The sequence below is a fragment of the Porites lutea genome, chromosome 12 (assembly GCF_958299795.1).
Source record: "Porites lutea chromosome 12, jaPorLute2.1, whole genome shotgun sequence".
Lineage (NCBI taxonomy): Eukaryota > Metazoa > Cnidaria > Anthozoa > Scleractinia > Poritidae > Porites > Porites lutea.
The window spans coordinates 6,115,179-6,141,405 of record NC_133212.1 but is presented as its reverse complement, the minus strand read 5'-3'; the positions used below and the strand labels follow the sequence as shown (position 1 = coordinate 6,141,405).

Here is a 26,227-nt window from a genome sequence, read left to right as displayed (position 1 = left end):
TAACACTAGAAATAATGCTTAATTACTTTGAAGAGAAAAAATAAATTTTTTTTTGACTATAAATAACAGAATTTTCAAACTCCAAAAACTCGCATTTTTTTCAAAGGGGTTAACCCATGATTTTGGCCAAAAAATGCCATTTATTTGTTTGATTTAGATTTGGTCAAAATAAGACTAGCAATAATGCTTAGTGAGTTTGCAGAGAAAAAAGAAACCTTTTTGACTATGAACAACAGAATTTTTCAAAGTAAAAAAAAATCACATTTTTTTTCAAAGCAGTTAAATGCTTTTGGCGAAAAATGTCAAATTCTTCTTTTTTTACATTTGGTCAAAATAAGACTAGAAATGATGCTTAGCAACTTTGTGGAGAAAAAAGAAAGTCTAAAAAACCGTCTTTTCCATAGAGGTTAACCCATGCTTATGATCAAAAAATGCCAATTTTTTGTTTATTTATATTTGGTCAAAATAAGACTAGAAATAATGCTTAATGACTTCGGAGAAAAAAAAGAAACTTTTTTGGCTATAAAAAACAGAATTTTTCAAAGTCTAAATAATTGCACTTTTCCATAGGGGATAACCCATGCTTTTGGTAAAAAAAAATGCCGATTTTTTTGGTTATTTAGATTTGGTCAAAATGTACTATCAGCTTTATTCACAATTTAAGGGCTCTTATCTGAGGAGTTCAGGCTATATGACCAGGAAATATACTCTGTACACCATTGAAAACGTTCTCATAGCTGTTCTACAGAAGGTAGTCTCCACAAAAAATGCTGTAAAATGAACACTTGGCTGGATTCTCTGTCTTCGACTCAATTATCAGGTAAGTCCAATTCACAGTATGGTGACAGAATAATGCCAGACACATTGTGCAGTTCATGATCCTTATTGACAAAGGCTGGAGTAAAAAGAGAAAAAACAATCAGTTAAAAAACAGTGACAAGAGTTGTGCTTCTAGTCACCCTTAGTGTGATTTGCCCTTTTTTCCATGAAAACCATGGAGTGTTTATTCATGAAGAAAGCTACAGAGAGAAAGCTATATGTCTTGAGAGAATAATGAGTTAAAAAATTAAACTTAAGTGACATGCCACTAATCCATGGTACTGGGTGGATAACATAACAATAATGGCTTCTCTATTTCAGCTCTGCTATTTCCCTTAAGCAGGGTTGTCAGAATGTTTTGAAGTCGACGGCTGAGTTGCCAAAGTAAGAGACCAGTCCAGGGATATTTTATTTAAAAAACGCCATCCGTAAAGAAATGCCAAGCAGAGTAGCCTGCCGATACTAACCAAGCAGGCAGCGATTTTCGCCGGCAGCCGGCTACTTTTGACAACCCTGCTTAAGGTAGGTCAGTTTCAAGACAAGATACAAAAGATAAAAATTCCTGAACAGTTGTGATTTGCGCTTCTCAACTAGTAAAACAAAGAAATGGATATTACGTTACAGTGACACATACAGGACTTTCTCTGGTGTCCTCTTAATAGGTGTCCACTGAGCTGTTTGTCCGCTTAACATTGAGTGTCTGCCTAATATGGAGCCAAGTCACTTACCATCAAAAATCCAAAGTGCCTTCAAAATCAGAAAAACAATGGCAATGGCTTCTCTCGGTCATCTCTGCTTTTTTCGCCACAGCAGACATGCAATCTTGTCCCCACACTCCTTCTAATTTGAAAATATAATATAAAATATCAACCCTTCAATTTAAAAAAATCTTGGAGCTGGCGGCTTAATTTATAAAAAAGTCTCCCTAAACCAAAAGAATTGGTTTCCAAATGGCGATTGAGCAAAAACTTTAACTTGGAGGGTTAAAGATGATAACAAGTACAAAGATTCAATGCTTAAATTAAAATCAATGTTTTAGTCAAACAGAAGTGTGCCTCCACCAAATTGCATTTGATTAGGAGTCTGCAGTTCCTACTGATAAATCTACTGTTTGTTCACTGCTGTATAAAGTATCGTCCTCAAAAAACTTCTGCAAGAGAAATAACGATAGCCATAAACAATACGGATAGCTCAAGGGACTTGCACTGAACACAATCACAACAGGAGCAGAGGAAAAGTCTGCATAAGTACTGACTGACTGAGAAGGCATGTTGGGTATCCTGAATTTCTTGGAGTTGGGTGGCAGGTTCCTCCAATAGGCAGGTTGACACCACAGCAAAAAGGGCAGGCATTAGGGATGTTTCTGTAGTTAAGCACTACAAATAGGGAAGAACAGTTGGTATGAGTTGCTGGTTTCCATACTTACTGGCTTATTGGTTGGCCAGTTCTATGATTTCTGATCTCTTGTGTCATGTAGATTAAGTGACACCGGTTTCTGCCGAAACAGTTCATCAGCCACATAACACCACTACACCTTCCACAAGTTCAGCTTTCATTGGAATTCGCCCATACTCAAGCATCCAGCCACCATAAGGAATCCAATTTCATACAAGTAGCATCTTTCACAAGTTTTCAGTCAGTTATCTGGAATGTATAGGGGATGCATCAGAGTGGAGTTGTGGATCCATGATCACAACAAGTGTAGAGGAACAGACATTATAAGTACTGTCTGAGTGGGTGTGTTGAGTAGCCTAGATTTTCTGGAGTTTGATGGTAGGCTCCTTTGATTTGCAAGTTGACACCACAGCAAAAAGGGCAGGCATTAGGGATGCTTTTGTAGTTGAGCACTACAAACAGGGAAGAACAGTTAGTATGAGTTGCTGGTTTCCATACTTACTGGTTTGTTGGTTGGCCGGTTCTATGATTTCTGATCTCTTGTGTTATGTAGATTAAGTGACACCGGTTTCTGCCGAAACAGTTCATCGGCCACATAACACCACTACACCTTCCACAAGTTCAGCTTTCATTAGAATCCGCCCATACTCAAGCATCCAGCCACCATAAGGAATCCAATTTCATACAAGTATAGCATCTTCCACAAGTTTCCAGTCAGTTATCTGGAATGTATAGGGGATGCTTCAGAGTGGAGTTGTGGATCCATGATCACAACAAGTATAGAGGAACAGACATTATAAGTACTGTCTGAGTGGGTGTGTTGAGTAGCCTAGATTTTTTGGAGTTGGATGGTAGGTTCCTTTGATTTGCAAGTTGACACCACAGCAAAAAGGGCAGGCATTAGGGATGCTTTTGTAGTTGAGCACTACAAATAGGGAAGAACAGTTAGTATGAGTTGCTGGTTTCCATACTTACTGGTTTGTTGGTTGGCCGGTTCTATGATTTCTGATCTCTTGTGTTATGTAGATTAAGTGACACCGGTTTCTGCCGAAACAGTTCATCGGCCACATAACACCACTACACCTTCCACAAGTTCAGCTTTCATTAGAATCCGCCCATACTCAAGCATCCAGCCACCATAAGGAATCCAATTTCATACAAGTATAGCATCTTCCACAAGTTTCCAGTCAGTTATCTGGAATGTATAGGGGATGCTTCAGAGTGGAGTTGTGGATCCATGATCACAACAAGTATAGAGGAACAGACATTATAAGTACTGTCTGAGTGGGTGTGTTGAGTAGCCTAGATTTTTTGGAGTTGGATGGTAGGTTCCTTTGATTTGCAAGTTGACACCACAGCAAAAAGGGCAGGCATTAGGGATGCTTTTGTAGTTGAGCACTACAAATAGGGAAGAACAGTTAGTATGAGTTGCTGGTTTCCATACTTACTGGTTTGTTGGTTGGCCGGTTCTATGATTTCTGATCTCTTGTGTTATGTAGATTAAGTGACACCGGTTTCTGCCAAAACAGTTCATCGGCCACATAACACCACTACACCTTCCACAAGTTCAGCTTTCATTGGAATCCGCCCATACTCAAGCATCCAGCCACCATAGGGAATCCAATAATTTCATACAAGTAGTATCTTCCACAAGTTTCCAGTCAGTTATCTGGAATGTATAGGGGATGCATCAGAGTGAAGTTGTGGATCCATGATCACAACAGGTGAAGAGGAACAGTCAGTATGAGAACTGACTGAGTGGGTGTGTTATTAAATCAGGGGTTTAGGAGGTCCAGAGAGCAATCAGCATCACAATGTATCGCCAAATACTTGTTTAACAAGTCACTCTTGTTATGCTAAACAGCTTTTTCCAACTTTAAAACCACGTAATGTTAATTCTCAAGGAAAGGTATTAGACAGTTATTAATCTAAAAATTGAATTAAGTCACATACCTGATCGACAAATCCAGGGTACATGGTGGAGGGAAAAAAACAACAGTGGCTGGGCCTACATGCCAGCTCTGCTTTCTTCCACATGGCAAGCGAGAAATCTTACCACCACACTCCTTCTAATAAATGATAATATGAAATATAATAACAAGTACAAAAGTCAAAATTTAAATTCAAATCAATGTTTCATGTCAAAAAGTGTACTGAAATTGAAAAAAAAAACAATCACCATAGATCAAGCGTCTCTTAATCCCACTTATAAATCTGCTGTATGTTGACTGCTGTAAACTGTGTTCCTTCAAGGATTTGAGCAAGAGTGATAATGATAGCCATAATCAAATGAAGACAGGTAAATGGTCATGCAGTGACCACAATCACAACAGGAGTAGAGAAACAGTTAGTTTCAGTACCAACTTATTTGGGTATCCTGGGTTTACCACGTCCACACCACAGCAATAAGGCCAAGCACAAGGGATGCCTTTGTGGTTGAACATTACAAATAGGGAATAATACTTAGTATGAGTTGCTGGTTTCCATACTTACTGGTTTATAGGTTGACCGGTCCTATGTCTGCTGATCTCTCGTGGCATGTAGATTATTAAGAGTGGCTTCTTTGAGACGATCTGAATGAGGATAAGTGATCCAACATCACTCAGATCATGGTAGATCAAATGAACTGATGACTCCACTCTGGACAAAAATTCATTGGTTCAGTTGAAAAACAATGATCCAAGTGGTCTGGGACCTCCGATCCTAGTAAATCCTTATCATCCCAAAGGTCAACGCACCCCAAGTGACACCGGTTTCTGCCGAAACAGTTCATCGGCCAAACACCACTACACCATATCCACAAGTTCAGCTTTCATTGGAATCTAGTCATACACAAGCAACCAGTGACTGTAAGGAATCCAATCTCATACAAGTAGTATCTTCCTCAAGTTTCCAACAGATATCTGGAATGTATGGGGCAACTTACTGAGTGGCCTCGACTACAGCTGTAGGTGCTTTCATCATGTTTAATTTCCTACTGAAGTTTTCAAAGGTTGTGTTTTACAAGGCAGAGTTGTTAACCCTGCACTAAACCCCCAACCTGGAGGACCAGGGTGCTGTTTAGTCTGGCCCTTCTACCTTGGAGCAATCCGGCATTATTCAACCTGCCAGGAGCATAAGCTCCCGCCATCATAGCTCTAGTGGTCCCAAGGGCACGCAAGCCTCCGCGCCACGTCAAGGCACAGCACCAGGGGAGGTAGGACCTATTAATCCTTCTTAAATGCTTTACAGCACTTCCAGTCTGCCTTTGGATTGAATATTAGTGAATCTATCTGCGACTAATGCTTTTAAGCTGAAGTGCTTCAACATACACTATCTCATTATCTCTGTAGTGTTCTTACCAGGATTTTACACACCGCCGGGGTCCACAGGACCCATAGAGAAGCTCAGTGAAAAGGGGTCACGAGGGAGAAAAACGGGTCACAATTTTCAGTTACAGTTAACTCAGTGCTTTCCTCACAGGTCTGAGTAAGAGTAGATAACTTAATCCAATTCTACATACATATACACTTAACTTAACGTTTTAATGCTGTGAGTTTGAGTAAAGACGCCATAACCAATTTGAGTTGAGCATTTGAGTACGCACACCGGCACAAGTTCCACAAAACATTTGTTCGCTAATGAATCCCAGCTGAAAATATGTTTCTTTCAACCTTTGGGGATCTATAAAACAACGACCTATTGCATCTCTTTCTCTTCATGCTGTGTGTGTGGTCCTCTGGTAAACAAAAAACATCTGCCCAAGAATCATCGGCCATTGAAGGATGCTCTCTCGTAGATGCACAAAAAAATTTCAAAATCAGGCGCACATGTGATGGATTTCACCTAGCCGGGTATTATACCATTTCCAATAATGCATCCATTTTGTGAGTCAATCATACGGTTAGGTTTTACATTTAATACTCAAGCTACAGAAACTAAATTTACTGATGAAGCATGTTAGAAAAAGAACTTCCAAAGTTATGGACTGAAGTTGCTTAAAATTCATTTTTCCAGGAGAGCATACATTTTGACTTTCTGCATACGTTGCTTTGCTGATCGATTCACGCTTCATTTGTTGACTTATTGTTCTTTTGTTTTTGTTTCATTATGAAAGGACAACAAAAACTAAGTTCACCTTTTATACTGTTAAAGAAAATGGCTGTTGAACCTGAAAAGCATAAAGATGGGTTGGAGAAGGATGGTAAAGCTGGAGAAGTCAGTTTGGCGATGTCAGTTGTACAAAATAATATGTCAATATCATAGTTTCACTTGACCCAAACCCAATTTAAAATGCCATGTGGCAATTAATACATGTATGACCCATTTTGACCAATTTCTAGATTGAACACTGCCTCGCCTTGGGTCAAAAATTTGAAATTTCTAGATTGTTTGTTTTTGGTAAAAAAAAAAGAAAAACCCTGGAAGAGATGTTATGGAATATTCTTGGTGAGCATTTTTAGACAATAAAAAATTTGATTTTACTTACACTGTAGTCACCATATTGGATTATTTCCAAAGGGGTTAGCCAGGCACGTTTTTACTCAAATATCATTGTTTTGGGGTAAAAACAGCCTAGAAAAATCGTTTCTTGATGTTCTACATAGAAAAGAAGCCAAAATATCGATTTTTCATAGCCACCAGATTGGATTTCTTCCAAAGAGGTTAGCTCATGCTTTTAGTCAAAAATTTGAAATTCCTTGATTCTTTGTTTTTAGGTACATGTATAAAAGGCCTGGAGAAATGAGTTGAATACCCACCAAGAGCTTTACTTGAAGGAAAATGCACATCTCAGACACTTGAATACTCCACTAACATACATCTACCACTGTGCTTAAGCTTGTATGGAGAGCTTCCACTTAGCAGACAATCTGTTGGCTGTTAGCTGTTCAGAGGGGGGTACCTGCAAAAACACAGGAAGCTACAGTGCAGGCCAGAACTAAGCGAACAATGCAGATGCAAAACTGATGCAATGGACATGTCAGCTCGGATGAGTGCACACATCAGTGATGACGTGTCAGGAAGGAAAAGATTTTTCTTTTCTTATTCACTGCGACAGCTTTGATTTGTGGTACTTTGTTGAGAAAAAAAACAGTTAACAAATTGTTAGGTTTGAAGAAGCTTGATAGTTGTTCATTCTTAGGAACTTTTCATGAGTGACATGTGGGGTTTCACTTGTAAAATTGCTCGGCATCCTACTTTTATATGTGTTCATACACCTGTCGAATAAAAGGCATTCTTTAAAGAGCTGAAAATTAGAGCTCTTATTTTAAAAGCGACAAAATCGGCATGAAATGAAATTATTTAGCAATTATTGAATGAGGCTAAGTAGGATATGAAGAATTATGTAGATTGAGGTGGATAATACCCTCCAAGATCTGCATAATTCTTCATATCCCACTAAAGCCTAGAAATCCTAGAATTTTATTTTTGTGCTAACGCAGTGCATTGTACCTCAAGATCTGTTAGTTAAAGTTAGAGCGCTCCTTTTCATTCCTAAAGTCTCGCTACCTATGACAAAGTGTCATTGATGCAAATTTGGTCATCACAAGGAAAATTTCATTTATGAGCAAGTGCCGTCGGATGAGGTTCAACTTTTAATGTCCATTGTCATGTTGTGAAGTTCCTAATTGGTGCTTAAAATTCAACTCAAACTCAAGACAATTTTGTAAGTGATGTTTTCTTCCACATTATTGTTACATTAGCCTGGTTTTGATTCTGTGAAATATGACTGTTTCCTCAATTCATGATCGAAATAGATGTGCACCGGGTATTAAAAAATTTGAGTTTCAATAGCAAGTGAAAGTTGCACTTGGCATTTTGCACCTAAATTTTTTTGGATCTGCCAAGTGTTTGAAGCTTGTTGACCATTTACAACATATAACACCTCTAAAAAAAGAGGTGGCTCACATACTAATGAGTCTAAATGTGCACTGACACATTTCAGGGCAGACATGTGCCTCATAAGCAATTGACTTGTATTTCCGGACACGTATTTTGGGTATATTTTGGTTCCCTTACAATCCTCCTCAAATAAGTGTTTCAAGGTTTTTGCCTACGATTGTTGCTAATAACAATGCTGACTAAAATCGGATTGGAGTCATGAATACGCTTCACGGAAATTAAGAAACAGATTGCCTTTGATAATAATAACTTAACCTTCTTTAGGAAGAAATGGGCTACTTTCAAACAATGCCCCTCAGAAAAATAATTTGATCTACACAGTTAATTAAAGTGCAAGTGGCAGATGGGCAGATGGGGGATGGAGGACCAAAAGACAGGCAGCCTGTTCTTAATTGTTAATATATAAACTATAGTATTTTATGGACTTTGTCTTTCTTTTTATTTTTATTTCACTTTTTCCCTTCTGTAAATGATAACAGTTACCTGTTTCAATGTAAGGTAAAATTTAGTAACCGATAATTAGAATTTATTGTAATGAATCGTAAATGTATTGTATTGTAATTGTTTGTGTGTCCGAAATAAATAATAATAAATAAATAAATGATTGGATTGGATAATATGCAGAACGTGGTTCAGTTCTTATTAGCCATTTTTGGGGAGAACCCATTCTTGGAAAACACAAGAGCTCTAGTTTATGACCACTTTTTCAAATTTTCCGTAGTGGTCTCTACCTGAGCTTTGACTGTACCAGAAAGTCCACCCTCCCCTGACTCAGGCGAGCAGGTCAATCTACATGCAAGTACAAATTAGAATATCTAATAGAATAGAAAACTTTGTTATTAAGTGTCAGAGCCTTATAGGGACATTCCACCTGCACCCTCTCTATGGAAAGCATGATTCTGACAGGCCCCTATCTCTTAAATTGCGATTCCTACAGTTCCCAAATCTCCCACTTTCCTAAGGCCTTGAAGTAATCTGAGATTCCAAGAGACCCTTGTGGGTAAAATGCTAATTCCAAAAACCTTTCTTGTGGTTAAATTATTAGATTCCGACAGGGTCCTTCTGGATATTATCAAATCATGCCTTCCATGGGAAAGGGAGTGGGGGTGCGGCTTGGCAAAAAACCCATACTAACCTAGGGACAGAAAGAAGCACGGCCATGTTCACCAAGGCTTAGTTTATCGATTTACAGACAAATGCAAAATATGAAAATAACTTATAAAGTCTTGAAAACGGAACACATTTAAGGATAGGTTTGACGTAAAGTCTTGTTTATCGAAAGACATGAGCTTAACAAATCATTGAACAAGAACTTTACCGCAATTTTGTCAACTGTCTCTCGTTCCTTGAAACGAGAAAGTCTAAACTGTACTCCCGTTTTTAAGGGAATCACAAAGCACAAAGGTAGATACATTGTTTTGATAGCTGAGACGTTAATATTGAGAGTGTAAATAAGGTAAATTCAGCTCACCTACTAACGATGCCCAGCTCGCCCAGCTCGCCCAGCTCGTTACCAAAGATGGCCCCGCTTCCTGCCCCGCTTCAAAATGTGTGTGTACTTCATGTAAAACATCGTATATTGTCCCGGACCACACCCATGTACCACATCCAGTTGTAATATTCATTTCGGTTTTGCTTTGTTATTTAAATTAGTCAATCCCGCTGAGGATTAAAGAACAATAACCTTAATTTGCACAAGAAAACAACAAACTTAAGGATTCTGGTAGTTGTAGTAAAATGACGTCATCGTGCAATTGTCCTATTAGTGAAATAGTTCATAAAAAGTCCCCTCAATTAACTAAATCCAAGTTATATAAGAAATATATCACGACGGGATTTTCCATTGAGAAGCACTTGAACCAGGGGACTTTGTCTTGTTATGATACCCCCACCCCTTGGGTCCTACCCCTGACAGAAACTTATGACATGTGCATTTCTCCTTCTCCTCTTCCCCAGTGATAGGAGGTACATGATTGATCAGAATTGGAGTGGACGCAAATGCTTCATCAAATGTGACGACTATTGTAGCTTTGACTAACTTCTAATCGACGAAATCGTGACAGCGGAATCGGAATGTTTTCACTAGAACATGACTCTCCTTGCCTCTCATCGCGACCGGCGAAACAATTCTTCAAAGAAGCCTAATTATCAAAGAGATGACGGTCTCATTCTCTTGGTATCATACAAAGTTCGTCGTTAAAAAGTGTATTAGGATACTTTTTACGGAGTACTTACTTTGCACATAAACACGTACATCTCAACTCAGCGACATGACGACCTACAGGAAGGGCAAAGTTATGCATGTTGTTGATCAAGATCGACATAAAGATGGTTGGTCGTTGGACAGTTCGACAATTACAATTGCAAATTATTGTAGAAAAAAAATTTAATCCAAATTTATTTTCACATTCTTTAGTTGATTACATCATCCTTTACAGATTGAGAATATGGGTATGAGAAAGGGGGACTGAAGGCGCGCGAAAACGCGATGAGCAGGGGAGAACGCGAGAAGGACGCATAAAAACTTGCAACGATGTTGCGCGTTTCACCACCCACGTCAGTCAAACCTGTTAACAACCTGATTTGTTGCAAGACAGGTTTGATATGGGTGATAAAACGCACAACAACGCTATTCAACTCGTTTTGCGGCAATGTGGCAAGACAAGTTGCATGTTTCTTGTTGCCCGTTTGTCCGTCCCGCGCCATACTCCCCAAAGTGATACTTGTCTGAGTAAACATGTGCCAAACGCGAAGTTTTTGACAGGATGTCGCCTCGACAGAATGGCCTCTCTACATACGGGGTCCAAATACAAACTGCAGGTGAGAAAAGGAATGGGCCTCTTTACTTTCTCGGGATTAAACTCTAATTATAAAGGATCGTTGAAGTACTTCTCTGAGAGAGTTGTGGCGTAAAAGTCCATTATTACCAGACTCGTAAGAGTTCATTTATCTTCCATTTATCTTCACGGATCTCTTACATGACGGATCAGGGCGACAGTAATTTTTAATATTACCGTGATGTTTATGTTCAGTCGTCTTAGTTCGGACATAATAAGCTGGAATATTCAACCGTAAAACACATTTGAAAGGCCCAAGAAAACAAACTTCAAATCTCAAAAGCCTCAAATTTCTACAAAATTAAATCTTACGCATGACGATATATACCTATGTTTTCTCAATTCCTGTGAAATTTGACATTTATTTTCTCGGGCCTCAATAAGAATTTGTCTTTGGTGTTATTACAGAAAACTGATTATATCTATAGCCCTTGAAAAGCGTAAAAAAAAAAAGAAAGAATGCTATAAGGCTCAAAATATTCTGGTACAAGGTTTTTGTCCAATGAAAATTAAAATTACACAATTTCCTAAATGGATTCCGTCTTCATACGTACTTTCGCAGGAACATGGTATCCAGATAAGACAACATCCTCTTCCAAAAACCTTGTATTGGCTGTGATACTAAGGCTCACTTGAAAGAAAAAAAAAAGGGCGGTGCTGTCAAACATGGTGCTACTTAAGAAAATTTTGATGGGGAACATCTAGTTACAGCTGCTTTGATTTCCAACCCATTGGAGACATCACTTTATACAAACATTGTTCCAGTTTTCTTCTTTGTAACGAGAGAAACTGAAGAATCCTATCATAAGCAGCAGCTGGAGCAAGGTCGTCCGGGTAAGCGTAGTCCTGAATAGGCGCATTCATTGTGACTTCACTGTTTACATTTTTTCTCATTAGCACACGATTTAACTCGTAGAAGATGTAGCTTTATATACCAATTAGGTTAAAAAATTAAAAGACCTTGTTTATTTATGCAGTTTGTGCAAGTTTCAGCTCTTTGCAATCAGTACTTAACAGAGAAAATAGCAGCAATTAAAAACTTCAAAATTACTGGGTGGAAAAACGTTGGTGAGCCCATACATTCTTTAATTTGTTAATTTTGGAGTCAGTTTTAAAGAGAATTTCTCCGAAACTATTTGGTATCATATCAGGCTCAACTTTTCAGTGATAACTGAAATTGCTATGCTTTTTCAATATATTTTCAGAAATTTCATTTTATTAGCTTCATTAGATAATGATAAGCCCATGCTAATGAGGCAAAAAGATAATGTTAACAAGGATTCGCCTGTAGGACTGTTGTTGATAGTGACCGACTTTTCAAAATTAGTGCGGTAGTCATCTTCCGAGTCAAAGCGAGTCGTACACGTCAGAACATCAACTGAGTCATGCTACGGTCACCAAAATTACACAGAGTAATGTACTCATCATTTCCAAGTATTCAGGGGCGTGGCCAGCCTATAAACCTCTGTAGGCCCGGGCCCACAAATTTTTGGTTTGATCTCTCTACCTCTCGTAAAAAAAATATATATGTGTCTGGGGGGTGAGCTAAAAAGGTTAGGACATTGCAGGCCTACAACGAGTCGAAAAGCTGGCTACGCCAGAGACGTAATATAACGTTATCATGACGCTATATTGTTGAATTTATTGGTAAAATCCAAGTTTCCCTCAAAGTAGACATTAATAAGCGCAAAATACGTAAATAGTAAGGTCGAGTAAGGTGTCAAGAAGTTGGCTAACACATAAATAGTCTTTAGCAGTAGCAGTGATGTCATGATGATGTCGTATTACTAAAAAACGAACTGAAAGCATCCGCTATTTTCAATACTTAAAACTCGAATGAATGTAGGTATTCTTAAAAGAAAAGTTGATCTAAGCATAAACAGGATGCTTATGAAGAATTTTCGAGAGAAATGGAAACTGTTGAAAATTCAACTCACGCAGCATCAGCCATGTTTTTTCATTAAACTGGTCACTAATAGCCTGGATTTCATTGAGAGTTGTAATAACTTTGATAAAATAATGCTAAATTAAGTGTAATACAATAATTCAATTAGTACAAAATTTTTTTGGAAAAATTCAAATTTTGAAAAACATCAGGGTCAAAACTCCGTTGCCATGGTAACGTCAATGTTGACTTGCAATTTACGACGACTTCAAAATGTTTCCAGATAAATTTTAGGAGAAGTTGCTAAGTTTGGTGGTCATAGCTTGAAGTGTTTTGAAGTTATTCGTTTTTCTCAAAAGCCCCAATCGGTCTGATAAAAGTGACCTTACCAGTGCTGTAGTAAGGTTAGATTTATTGGTGGGGGGGGGGGGGGGATCACGAGCACCGAAGACGTGAGCTGCTACGGGGGTGAGGAGGAACGTTCCCCCGGAAAATTTTGAAATAAAGGGTCCCTGAAATAACATTTTCAGCTTTCCGAGAGCATTAATTTCCAGCAATTTTTAACTGTCTAAAATCATTAATCGGATATGTTACTTCAACGATGTACGCTCTTATGAATATTTTCACGCTTTATCGAGCCGAAATAAGCACATTGAACCGAAGAGTAGCCTGAAGGGCGTGGCTGCTGACCAAATTAAACGTGCCCGTCAAAATTATTGGGGGGCCCAGGCCCCTCCCCATGCTACGGCACTGCTTACGAAACCACGACGACGACGGCAACGGGAAGGTCAAGAAAACAATAGTTTTAATGAGCAAAACAACAACTCTGCACGTGCATCACACTTTTTTGTACATTTCTTTGCCTTCACTGAACAACCACGACGTGAGATGACCAAATTTTAAGTTTACTTGGGAACGGAAACGGCAAGGCGATAAATTCTACCATATCTGTCCGAACTTGAGCGCGTTCCCCCCTCATCATCTCCAGTCAAAATCCTCTTCTTTTAAGTAACAGGGCAAATTGCGATAATCGCGAAAATTTTAAAATGATGTGAAGTCTGTTTTTCAGCGACGTTTTCATGGACGTCGCCGTTGTCGGATCGTAAGGTCCCTAAAGCAACAATGACGCCCGGGGGGGGGGGGATTCTCCCATACATTACCTATACGGGTATGTGCCGCCCAACGGGGTCGTGATTTTGAAGCTCCTGATTTAGAAAGGGGTATCCATTTCAGAGGCGTTTTCTAGAACGGGGTATAATATTTCGAACGCACGAAAGCTCCGGTTTTGTAAGCAGCCATTTGAAATTATTCAAGGACAGATTGCTTTTAAAAATACGGTTCAATGCGTTAACAAGCAAACTGTTGTACCCTTTGCACCCTAGAACGGAGTATAAATTATTGGCCCATTTCTAGAACGGGGTATCAGTTTTAGGGCGAATTCTAGAACGGGGTATCGATTTTAGGGGAAATTTTTTTTAGAACGGGGTGCCAATTTGGAGTCCTGGGCGGCACATTCCCACCCAAAAAATACCCAAGTGCCCCCCCCCCCCCGGGCAATGACGGCGACGGCTACGAAAACGCGCTACTTCAAACATTATCGTCCTTATTCCAACTCGTTCAATTCGTGAAATGATGATGGCAAATATTTCTGGAGTTGAATTCAAGAGACTGTATCAAAGTTCAGGAAAAGAAAAAGAAAATCTTTGTTTTGTGTTAACGTCCTCGTCCTTCTTTTCTCAGTAGGGACCTTAACCAACAACAACGACGACGACAACAACAACGTCAAAAAACAATTGGTTTCATGATGAGCAAAACAACTGCTCTGCACGTGCATCACGCTTTTAGTGCATTTCTTTAACGTCCACTGCACGACTACGACGTGAAACCTCCCAATGCGTCGTTTTATGGAGGACATGGACATACTACGACAATTTTTCCCTTCTCTATTTGAACATGGATAACGCCCTTAAGAATTCAACTCTAGGAAAAGTCGCCTACTATTTACGAATTGAGCGGTTCCAAATAGACGCGATAAAGTTTGAAAGAACGCAAATTCATTTTTTTAGTGATATTTTTACCGCCGTCGTCTTCGTTGTTGCTTAAGGTCCCTAGTGTTTCCTGGTAGACTCAGTGCCTTGCATGTACTTTCGATCTTTTGTCTGTTTGTTTTGTCTCTTTTAAGGTAAAGATCATTAAGTTAAAAGTTATGTAATATATTAGTGTACCAGTACGTAGGAAAGTGACCCCAATTAGCTAACTGTTTAGCTAAATACATTGACACTAAAATAAAGTCATCATCATTATTATATAAGATATACAAGTGTAATTGCGATTGATTTTCTCTATGAACATCCGAGTCCAAACCATAGACTTTGGGTTGCAAAGAGGGTTTCTACTTAATGGAGAGGACCCGCCTGAGAAGGAGAAAGGAGACTTATTTTTCTGGAGTTCATGTATGTTGATGTTGCTAGGGATTTTGTTGGAGTAGTTTTCCATGTCCTTCTTGATGGTGCCAAGCGCTCCCATAACCACCGGAACCGCTGTTGTTTTGAGCCCCCACATTCACTCAACCTCGATTTCCAAGTCTCTGTATTAAGTAACATCCATAACTGACTCTCAGCCGGGCTCGCAGTATGTTATTTCTTCAACTCAAAATCTGGTTAATCTCAACCTGAACGTTTTATAAAAAAGGTTCTCAATATATACATAGTATCAATCAATCAGTAATAAACTCCTTTTTACTGACCAAAGCACACATTATTCCACAAAAACTGCATATATTGAAGCTTGCGCAAAAAGCTGATCATTTTTGAAACTTTCTTGCGCGAAGTTATCAAAGCGCGCATTCCACAAACATCTACTGGTAATATGTACCCCTTGTCCAAGAACTTGACCAATCCAAACCACACAAACAAACTTATACCGCTCAACCGCGACCTCTGCTTTCACTTTTTTCTTTATCTCTTCACTGATCTCAATCGACAACTTCTTGCTCTCTTCTGGGGCGTATGTTTTACTCTTTAAGCGAGCCTCCAATACATCGCGAATAATCCCACTCGCTTTCTGTGACAAAAAGCCATCGTCTGGTTCCATTTTATAAGTGTTTTCCATCTGGCTGACGTCTTCGATAGCGTACAGAGACAAATTATCATCGACAGTCGACGGGGCGGATGCTGTTGTTGCGAACTTTGAAGAAGCTAAAGTCGATTCTTGCGGGACGGGAAACGAGATGGAACTTCCTGTGCGACTTGCTTTCCTTGTGGTTTGAGGGAACGCTCTGTTTGCAAGAAGAACCGTTTTCGCCACAGATGCAAACTTTCCTTTCCTGTTTCCCTGTTCGTGAAATTGTTTTGGTTCGTTGCTAGGGCTTTTAGTTTCTTCTGTCGACGTTAAAAAAAATGTGGTTTTCTTTTGTGAAATTCTGGACTGCGTCGAGTTCTTCCTTGTAGATTCCATCACAACCAACACAGCCTCTCCTAAAACAAAACCATCTTCTGTTTAATTCTCTCTTCAATGTTAACTAAAGTTTTCGTTAATCTATTGTGCTAGCACGTTCTTGATAAACAAGGACTATTGAAATTTTAAGCGACCTCATTTAGTTTCCCTTGAGGACATCACAAAAAGGCTTTTAAAAAGAGATGCTAATTTTCGAAAGACCCGCACGAAAAAAAAAGGAGGCAAGAAACAAAGATCTTAATGTTGTGCAGATATCATGGTGTTGTTTGCGTAGGAGATTGAGAATAATTGGGCAGTGTTATGATACTTGAAACAAATTTATTTGATTCCAAATTGTACCGTTAACTTTCTAATGAGAGAAAATTAGATTATGACTAACTCAAAGACGTTGACATTAATTATCTTTTAGCGATTTTGCAAAAGACCGTCAAAAATTAATTGGCAAATCAGGCTCAAAGCTAGAGCCAGCTATTATAATTTATGTACTTTCACTTAGTGTGTAACAATAATATAATCAGAGATTGCGTTCATGTAATGTGGACCATAATAAATAGTTTACCCAATATGATAAAGAAAAAGACATAAGACGACTAAATTTCAGCTTCTCAGGTCGAAATGGAAACAGCCATCGTAAGTCGCCCCAAACTCAAAACATCTCACTTTTTAGTCTGTTCCAGGCTTTCAGATAGTAGAGCGCAGGAGGAAGAAAGGAAAAACGAGGGGAGACTAGAGGCTCGCCCCCCCCCCCCCCCCGTTTACACGGTGTACAATTTAACTCCTTCCCCACTGACCGCCGCGCTCTTCTACTTGAATGCCTGAAAAAGGCTACAGTCGTAGCCACTGCTTTTGTTAATTAAGGTGGCTCGACTGGATTCTTAGTTTGAGCATTTGAGCAAGTTTGAGTTGTTATGGCAACGCAATGACGCCATCCTTTTTTTTTAATTGCCCTTGTATTTCTAGCTAAAAGGAGTTTTTTTCGGAAATCGCCTAAGGGAGCTTGTACCTAAGAAAATTGGAGGAATCCCCCGAAAATAATCCAGTCAAGCCACTTAAAGGACCTCATAATTTGGCAGCCTAAACCAAGAATTTGCTTATTCGGTACGTTAACTCTTTAAGCCCTAAGAGTGATCAGCATCAAATTTCTCCTTGTAATATCAATGCTTTGTAAAACACAGTGGTCATGAGAATTACGGACATGATCACACAAGATGAATTTGCTTGATATTTTATCAACTTCTCCCCACTACTTCTGTAGGAAATGAATAGGGGCAACAAATGAGAATTCAAATTTTGAACTTAGGGTTTAAAGGGTTAAGCTGTGTTCACACCATATCGGATAGCTTTTGCGCTGGCACGAAAAACCATTATACCGGATAGAGTGGTTTTCGTTTGAGTGTCGTAAAACCAAAACCAAAGTAATTACTCTGGCCAATCACATAGGACATAGACAATACATTGAACCAATCAAAACTCGAAGTAATTACATGTGGCTGACGCAAAGCGCGGGAAAATGCATGCGAGCGCGTCACAATTGGCTTTGGTTTTACTTCTGATTGGATGAAAAGGTGGCGCGAATCTTTTAAGCCAATCGCATCGTGTAGAAAGTGCAAAACCAATTACTTTTCGACACTCAAATGAAAACCGCTCTATGATAGGGCTTTCTATTCTGTTCACACATAAAAAAGGTGATTTTGGCGCGATTTCTGCAACGGAGCGAAACTGCGCCGCTCGTTGTTGCTTAAGCTCCCTAACAGCTTTCGCTGGCGGGTGTCTCTGGTTGAAGAATGAAACAACAAATGAACGACTGTTCGCGCTGGAATCTCGCATGGATTACTTGCCCTGTGTTAACATGGTTAAGAGGGTCTGGTTTGAGAGGATGACCCGTTCCAGTGACCAGTTCCAGACCTTGAGATAAGGAGGGGGCCCGGTCATCCAGATCCTTAGATAATCAGGGGGGGGGGGGGCGGTCTCCAAAAAAATTTTTTGGGGCCAGTTTGGTAAAAAATAGGGGGGCCGGGCCCCCCGGACCCCTCCCCTGGATCCGCCACTGAGTTCGTTGACAAAATTTCCTTCAAAAGATCTTTACGAGAAGACGCGGACACATTTTTCTAGAAGGATTCCCCACACCTCAAGTAAAATCGGCTCTGTATGTTGAATATTCTTGTCGAACTGATATCTTTAAGACCTAGAGCCGATTGACTTCTCTTCGTTGGGACCTGAAGTGGTTATACGCGTAGGCTAACTCGATCAAGGCCTCCGTCTGTAAATGCTACAGGCGAATGGGCCTCGTGTTTTGCATGAAGTGAACAACTAATGTTACTCAAGGGGCTTAACTTGTGTTCTGGGCATATGAATAATTGGCAATATCTCTCGCTAGGAGACCTAGAACAAAATGAACTTTTCCCCGAAAGTAAATCTTGAGGTTTTCTTGTGCCTTAACGTTTAATTATTGTCACGTGACCAAAAATTGAAAATGAAGGAAATTGGCGAATTGGTGGCGAATTTACTTCGTTTCGATAAACAAATCGGTATTTCTGAAAGAGGATAAGCATACCTAACTTTTTACGTTTGGAATGAATGAACGCGAAGTTTAAAATTAAACTTTTAAATAATTCAAGATTTAATTTGGGCATTTAAAATAATGTTTTCCCTCATAATTTTTTATTGAAGTGCAATGGACGGTCATTCCAAACGTGAAGTGTTAGAAATATTTATTAATAATATCAATTAGAAAAATGTTTTTTTTCCCGATTTCTTTTCTTCAACCGGCCACCAATTGGTCAATAATTTACCATTTTTAGGAAAAAAGGTCACGTGACCTATCACGTGACTTATTAACACAATGTTTATACTTTAAAATGTTAAGGACGATGAGTTCTTTATGTGTGCTAAATTTTGAATCTATGCCATCATGTATGCCAAAGTTATAGCTAATAATTCATTTTCCACAAGTAAACGCCTTAGTCCCAGGCCTTAAACTACTTGAGTACTTAAACTGCGCCACGAGCAGTTTGGCCAGCCGTAAAAGTTTAATGTTTCGAACACTCGAATCGTGATATTTTTGAAATCGTACATTTTTTTATTTTACACGGATCGGCAGGCCTTCCGTCCACAGGCTTCCAGATAAAAAAATGTGTTTCCAAAATTGCCTGGATTCGTCGTGTGGATATAACACAACTACCCCAGGTCAAACCAGTGTTATAAACTATCCCTGAGAGCTCGGATGGGGATGTTGATAACATATTTACATATTTACAACTGTGTTTTTATCTGCTGAGCGATATGTCCAGTAATATATATTTTTTTCGTGACCCACGCAGTTTTGAAGAGATAATATTTATCGAGGATCTCGCAGATGTTGCGTTCCCATGGTTATCAAATATAAACGCAAACATGTTTTTATCATTTAAATCTTCTACCTGTTTAAGTGATTCAGTTCTCCATTGTTAATAAGCTTATTTTCCAGCATCCTGTTCCAGAATTTTACAGCTTTCAAAGATCTCAAATAAACGCCTTTTTTAGAGTTCATTTAAAGCTGAACGGCGTGCAGGGTGTTAATAAGTTGTACTTGTCAATGGCAAGGAATTTCTGTCATTAAATTCGTAACAATGTTGCATTTTTCATGATTAACTTGACTTAGTGATTGAAAATTCATATTCGCAGTGCTTTGCAATTTAAATTGCTCTTTCAGTTTGGGGATTTCAAAATACTTTTGCCTTAAAGTAAGTTTCTCGCTAAAAATGAACTCAATTGAGTTCATTTTTAGCGAGAAACTTACTTCCAAAATGTCAAACATGGCTTTAACACTGTACTTGCTAGAAATTTAAACTGTTCATAGAACTCGCGTTGCCTAAATTAATGACTTTATAAGCACACTGTATGGCGTCTATTATAATTCGTAGCCGAATTGCCGATGTTAGATGCTTATGTTCAAAACGATTCCCATGTCAGAAAATGAAGAAAATCTTGTGATGTCTTTGAAAGAACGCTTCTGCTACTTAATTTCCTTTGTCCTTATTTCAAAATAGTCTACAAAATTAGTACTGCATCGCAAGTGCATGTATATAAATGAAAAGAGTACCCAATTTAAAAACAACGGATAACGGTGTATTTCTTGCAAAGGCTTGAACAATAAATTATTCGCAATACAAACCAAAAACAGTTCCGACTGCAAACAAATCGCCATTTCTGAAATACCCTTCGGCGACATTGTCAAACTTCTGATCCCAAAGACATCGACTTCCAATTCGCATTCCTTGATTATTAACTTGTCCAATGTAGACAATACAGATAAATTTGTAGCGGGAAAATCCCAAGAACTTGACGCGCTGTTTGATGACTTCGGAGAGTTTTTTACTCATCTCTTTGCAGAAGACCGCTTCGTATGTACGACCGTTCAGGTTTTGTACTAAAACCTCTTCGATTATTTCCTTGACTTTTGGCTCTGAAAAGCGTTTTATCGGTTCCATACGGTACGTATTTCGAGGTGCTTGACTTGAAGTAGTATAACCGTAACGAGAGGAGATGCTGGGAGAACGTGAAATCGGAGGGGATTTTCCGCCGGGAACTTGCAGTCGAGAGGGTTGATCGTCATGGCGAAAATTTCGTGGAAAATCCCAGTGTGTCACTGCCGTCTTTCCAGTGTTATCTCTGCGAATTTTATCGGCTACCAAAAAATGCGCTCTCTTTTTAAATTTAACAGCGAGTTTTCTGGCCCGTATCATTCCAATCATCGAGGGTCCTCCGCCGAGTGAGGAAATACTCGAAGCAGGCGAAACTTCGCCATTCATTTTCAGGAAAAGCGACTGTCAAGTACTTTTTAAAGTAGCAAACATCAGCGTGCGACAACCAAAACACTATGCGTCTAAGGCCACGTAAAAATCAAACAAGATTGTTTCTGAGAGACGCAAGGTTGTTATAGCGATATGGCTGATGACATTAAATTTACATGGGACTTTAATAATGACATGTATTGTAATCTTACGTGGTGCGTGTCTCCTCGTGTATAATAAATATGCTAATTGATGATAATAAACCAACAGGTGAATTAGTGCCATTTTGTCCAACCAAAAGGAAGAATTTTTGAGTGTTAAGCGCTCGGGGCACGTTTTTGTTATCTCGCGTGCGATGTTTTCAAAAACCCTTTTTTGATCTCTCTTGGGGATCGGGCTAGAAACAAAGGACGAAAGGAGCAATTAAGAAACTCGACTTAGAAAACATGTTTTGCAGCTGCTATCATACCTTTAAATAAACACGTTTCATGAACAAAACGAAGAATTTCAGGTAATCCTAGTAAGTTTTCTGTAAGAGCACGATTATCACTTTTTTGCTTAAATCTTCAACATGGAATAGTCTATATTTCACTTCATTGCAACGCATGACATGTTTTAATTATTTCCTTTTAGCCATGTTTAAAAAGTTGTCCAAATATTAGCTTTTAAGGTTCAATTTTCATCAATAATCTTATCTTTAAATCTATCGGGAGACGGAACAACTTTCAATGTGTACGCTGAGTCAGACTTGGCTCGTCTTTTGTCGTGAAAGTCACGGAGAAGAAAATGGAAACAAAAAACAAAAACAAAGAAAAAATGAAGTAAAGCGCCCCTTGAAAATCCTCCAGTATTGTTCGATTGAGTAGTAGCACTTGTTATAAAGCAACTTGTGATTCGCTCTACTAGCTTTATAGAAGCTTAAGAATCATCAACACCTGATAGACCACTTTCCGAGTTCCCAAAACCCTCACTTTCAAAATGAGGCCAACCTTTCTTGTGAAAATGAGTTTTATTTGCATGAAAGTGAAAAAATAAATTCCATATAAGGCTGAGCACTTAACCTCGTTTTGATACAGAGGCCCAGGGAAGCTCGGACTGAATCATGGCCTTTGCCCAGCCAGGTTGCACAAGTCTGTATAAGATCGGAGGCGCTATTTATCTAGCAGGGGTTCTCACGATCAGCGACTGTTTTTTTGTGAATTACCTGTTCGGAGGTATTGCCTATAATTTTCTATTGCTTGAGGGAGGAACGTCTAAAATTGTCAAGATGATCTTTCCATTGAGGTATAATTTTCGAAGCTTATCTGATAAAATTCCCAACGATTTTCTGAAATTTAATTCCTCACATTTTACTCCCTATGTTAGGCTAATTTTCGTAGATGGAGAGAGAAATATGATCGAAATAAGAACAATCCTCACTTTCGTATTACGTTCAACTGCAACTAAAATGTTCTGGAAAATAATACTGCACGACTAAAGCCCTAGTAATTTCGAAAAGACTCAAATTCCTCTATAGAGGTCTCTATCGGATGACCGAACAGATGCAAATCTTTTAGCGCCGCCTAGAATATCTAACACGAGTACTCTGTATAGCCTAAAAAGAGTTTTCAATGTATTAAGGAGGAAACCATCGTTGGGTACCCCTGGCCTATGAAAGGGTCAAACAAGAAACAAACCAAACGTAAGTGCAAGGAGAAGAAAAGGATCCGTTTTTGTTTTCCTTTATCTCGTGCTTCACGTTTGTCTCATGCGCCTCGCGTCCATAGCACTGATAGCATGACAAACTCCCTTGTGCCATAACTTGATCTAGTATTGACAGAGTTTAATAATAACACGCCTTTGCAAAACGACTTACTGATAATAGCCATCTTTCAGGAAAACGCCCCGCGTTTCTCGATTAATTTTACAAATAGCCAGTCAACTAATTTAGCCAAGTTTCCATTGGAAAGAAAGAAAGCAAAACGACAATGAAAACGAAGAAAGTAACATATTTGTTAGCTTTTTTATTCAGGTGGTTACCGTATCTTGAGCCTTGTTTACTCGATCTGTTACGGATACTTCAGCAATGAAAATTCTTTTTGCGTTGGATGTTCAACCCTTTTAATTCTAATAGTCATCCACAATAATTTCTCGAAAATCTAAGTTCAAAAGTATTCCAAAATTGTCAGTGAGCTTTTAACCAAGGACACCTACGTTAGTTGAAATTGCACGTTCAAGCGAAAAATGATGTGTTAATTTTAAGGAAAACTTAACGAATGAAGAACACCTGCTAATTAGCTTTCGATAATAACAAAAGGAAGTGTTTCTTTGCATAAAAAAGGATCAACATTCAGCAAGGTTGGCTACTGTACAAGAAGCCCATGCTCAATAATTTGGTCTTGTCACAATTAAATGCCTTCGAAAAAGATTATGTTGCAATTAGTTTAATCTTGAACATTTTGACCAGACTATGATATTTTTTTAGAATATTTTGTTTCGATCAAAAATTATATGCCACTGGAAAAACGTAATAACAGTTTCTATATAGATACGTTAACAGTGACAAATTTTTCAGTCTATTAGCATTTCAGCATTAGAATCTTTGGATTTTAACAGCCATGTCCCCAAACGTACTTTCTTGCCTTGTTGTCTGCGCGAAGTCTGGGAAAGGGCTGCTTTCTCTCGGTGACGCAACTCACGGTGGAGCCCAGGCTCAGGTTGTTCAAACGCTAGATAGTGCTACACACCGAATAAATTACTCTCCAACGGATAAATATTAGGGAAACCATTAGGCCATTTTACAGTTGTGTGCTCAGTGCCTTGCCCTTTGAACAGACCCGAGGCTGGCGGTGACCTTGTTTTGTTACAAACCTGCCTGCTTTTCAAGTGCAAATCGTGGTATTCTCATTCTCATTTACATTTGAAAAACAAGAAGGTTTGTAACAAAACAAGGTCACCGTCAGCCTCGCGTTTATTCAAAGGCCAGGGCACTGAGCACACAACCGTAAAAATGGCCTATTGCCCTATCCACTGGACCTGACTCGTCCCCAGGCGTCTCTCATTATTAGTATTTGGCGTGGAAGACTAGAACGGGCTCTTTAGCGAAGCGCTTCCCTAGTAAATAATTAATGAGTAGAGACAACTTAGAGACGATTGGGGACGAGTCAGCCACTGGACAGAGACTTATCCAGTGGATAGCGTTATCCACCTTTTGAACAACTGGGCCCAGGATTGGCCGAGCCGAGAACGCCTAGGGTTTTTTCAAACTCGTTTTTAAAAGTCTGACAAAGACCTGAAAAAGTTGCGTTTACACACAGAATTATATTCAAATTGAGTGTCAATTTTAATTTGCTTAAATAAGGCCAAAACAGTGGCCATTTACAAGTACACTTTGAACTAAATAACGATAAAATATTATTCTTAAATAATTGCTTGTTGAAGTAGGAAAGAAACTCGTTTTCATTCATTAGAATTTCTGGGAGACCTCTGTTGGCAAAATGTCTTACATTAATTCCGATTAAACAACGCAACATTGATTTAACAGCAAATTTTGCGTCACCAACCAAACAAACAAGGAAAAAACCTTACTCTTGAACTTAATATATAAAACACGTTTGAAAACTGTAACAAACATTTTCCCACCCATTGGCTCATTGGCCTGTCACGCAACGCCTTCAACATAACGTAGCCATGAAAAAAGCGTTGCGTTCCTGCCTTAATACAGTACCAGCTTTACTGTACTTGGTACTAATCTAAACTGAGAGAGTTTGCTCTTTTATTTCTTTGTAATTCCCTACAGTTAACGTCCTTAGTTCAAGTTTGATAATTGCAGCACATATTATTTGCGTTTCTGTAATGCTTATATGCAATTCTGAACACGTCATTTTAGAACCCACTAAATTCGAAAATTTTTAATTTACCTAAATTCTCCCCCTTATGAATCGTTACCATAGAGGTAAACAAATAAATATATCAATTGAAGAAATTAGCGCTAAGGAATACATTTCGTAGAACAACAAGAATAAAAATTAATATCTGCAAAATAAAATACCGTAAAATTCCGAAAATAAGCGCCGGGGCTTATATTTTTCAAAGGCCCTTTTTTGAGGCGCTTATTTTTGGAGGGGCTTATCTACGGAGGGAAATTTGCGTTTCAAAATCGATTGGGCTTGCCTTATAGTTGGAGGTAAATTTACCGTTTTTGCTCTGTTTTACTTTGTATTTGAGGGCAATTTCCAAGTACAAACTCCCGGGGGGGGCTTATATTTGGAGGGGTGATTTAACGGAGGGCTTTTTGCGTTACGAGTTTCGGCGGCTCATATTTATACATGGAGGGGCTCATTTTCGGAATTTTACGGTACTGACCATAAACTCATAAAGAGTTGGAGCGGTATAGACTTAGCAATAGGGAGTTTAAACAAAAACGTTTTTGAGCGGTGCACGTCAACCGGAAGTGAAGCATTTTCCCTTTTAATATGCCTTGAAATTTGACTAAATTTGTATTCTTAAGTGTCTTTTCTCTCATAAAGATGATTTGCCCGAAAATTTGGTCAACATCACGCCCCACGTTTGGAATAAGTCCACATCCGGTTGACGTGTCCGTCGCTCAAAAACTTCCGGTTCGTCAACTGGAAGTGGAGATTTTTTGCACTTTTGAGTCGTGATTTTGAACAAAGTTTTGATCAAACAGTCCTTTAGTAATAAAAATTTGGTACCGTCAACGCGTATTAAAAGAAAAAAAGGCTCTTTTCCGGTTGACGTGTGACGTCAAAAACGTTGCTGCTTAAACTCGCTAATACCTAGGGTGCTTACCATTTACAGAAACCGCCCGGGTAGAAATCTTGTGCATAAACATAAAACTTTACAATTTGAGGTGGTGCGAGAACGACCCGCTACAAAATTTATCTAAATCAGCTGAACGGTCTTAAAAGAGTGGAAAAATTGCATCGTCTAAAATCACAGACCATATTTTCTGAAGCTTCCCTAGACTGCAAAACAGTCGGTATTTTTGCGCATTCAAGTGTGCTCGAGCAGTCAAACAAAAGGTCTGGAACTAGGCTGAAAATAGAGAGCGAGACTTGGGAGGGACGCTTTTTTCTCTAAAGAGTCTTACGCCGCGCTTTACCGATTTCTTTACTAATTTTGAGAGAAAAAAAACGACTGTTTTGCAGTCTAAAGCTTCCCAAACGGAATGGTGTGAA

General features: G+C 38.9%; 2 protein-coding genes and 1 long non-coding RNA gene across 3 annotated transcripts; all 3 read right to left on the bottom strand.

Moving 5' to 3' along the window:
- Positions 1–396: 396 nt before the first annotated feature.
- Positions 397–4,834, bottom strand: LOC140921664 (uncharacterized). Its single transcript, XR_012164032.1, has 4 exons — positions 4,708–4,834; positions 4,168–4,283; positions 1,548–1,659; positions 397–895 (listed from the first exon to the last, which is right to left on the bottom strand). It is a non-coding gene; the product is annotated as an uncharacterized lncRNA (long non-coding RNA).
- A 10,742-nt stretch (positions 4,835–15,576) lies between these two features.
- Positions 15,577–16,275, bottom strand: LOC140921432 (dynein light chain Tctex-type protein 2B-like). Its single transcript, XM_073371426.1, has one exon. It carries the CDS (start codon positions 16,273–16,275, stop codon positions 15,577–15,579), a length of 699 nt encoding a protein of 232 aa, XP_073227527.1.
- Positions 16,276–20,031: 3,756 nt separating this feature from the next.
- On the bottom strand, positions 20,032–21,186 carry LOC140921519 (dynein light chain Tctex-type 5-B-like). Its single transcript, XM_073371520.1, has one exon. The coding sequence runs from the start codon at positions 21,063–21,065 to the stop codon at positions 20,412–20,414; it is 654 nt and encodes a 217-aa protein (XP_073227621.1). The 5' UTR covers positions 21,066–21,186; the 3' UTR covers positions 20,032–20,411.
- Positions 21,187–26,227: the final 5,041 nt, after the last annotated feature.

What these genes read in the sequence shown, in the direction of transcription:
- LOC140921432 (XM_073371426.1), bottom strand. Translation starts at nt 16,275, where the DNA reads ATGGAATCTACAAGGAAGAACTCGACGCAGTCCAGAATTTCACAAAAG.
- LOC140921519 (XM_073371520.1), bottom strand. Translation starts at nt 21,065, where the DNA reads ATGAATGGCGAAGTTTCGCCTGCTTCGAGTATTTCCTCACTCGGCGGA.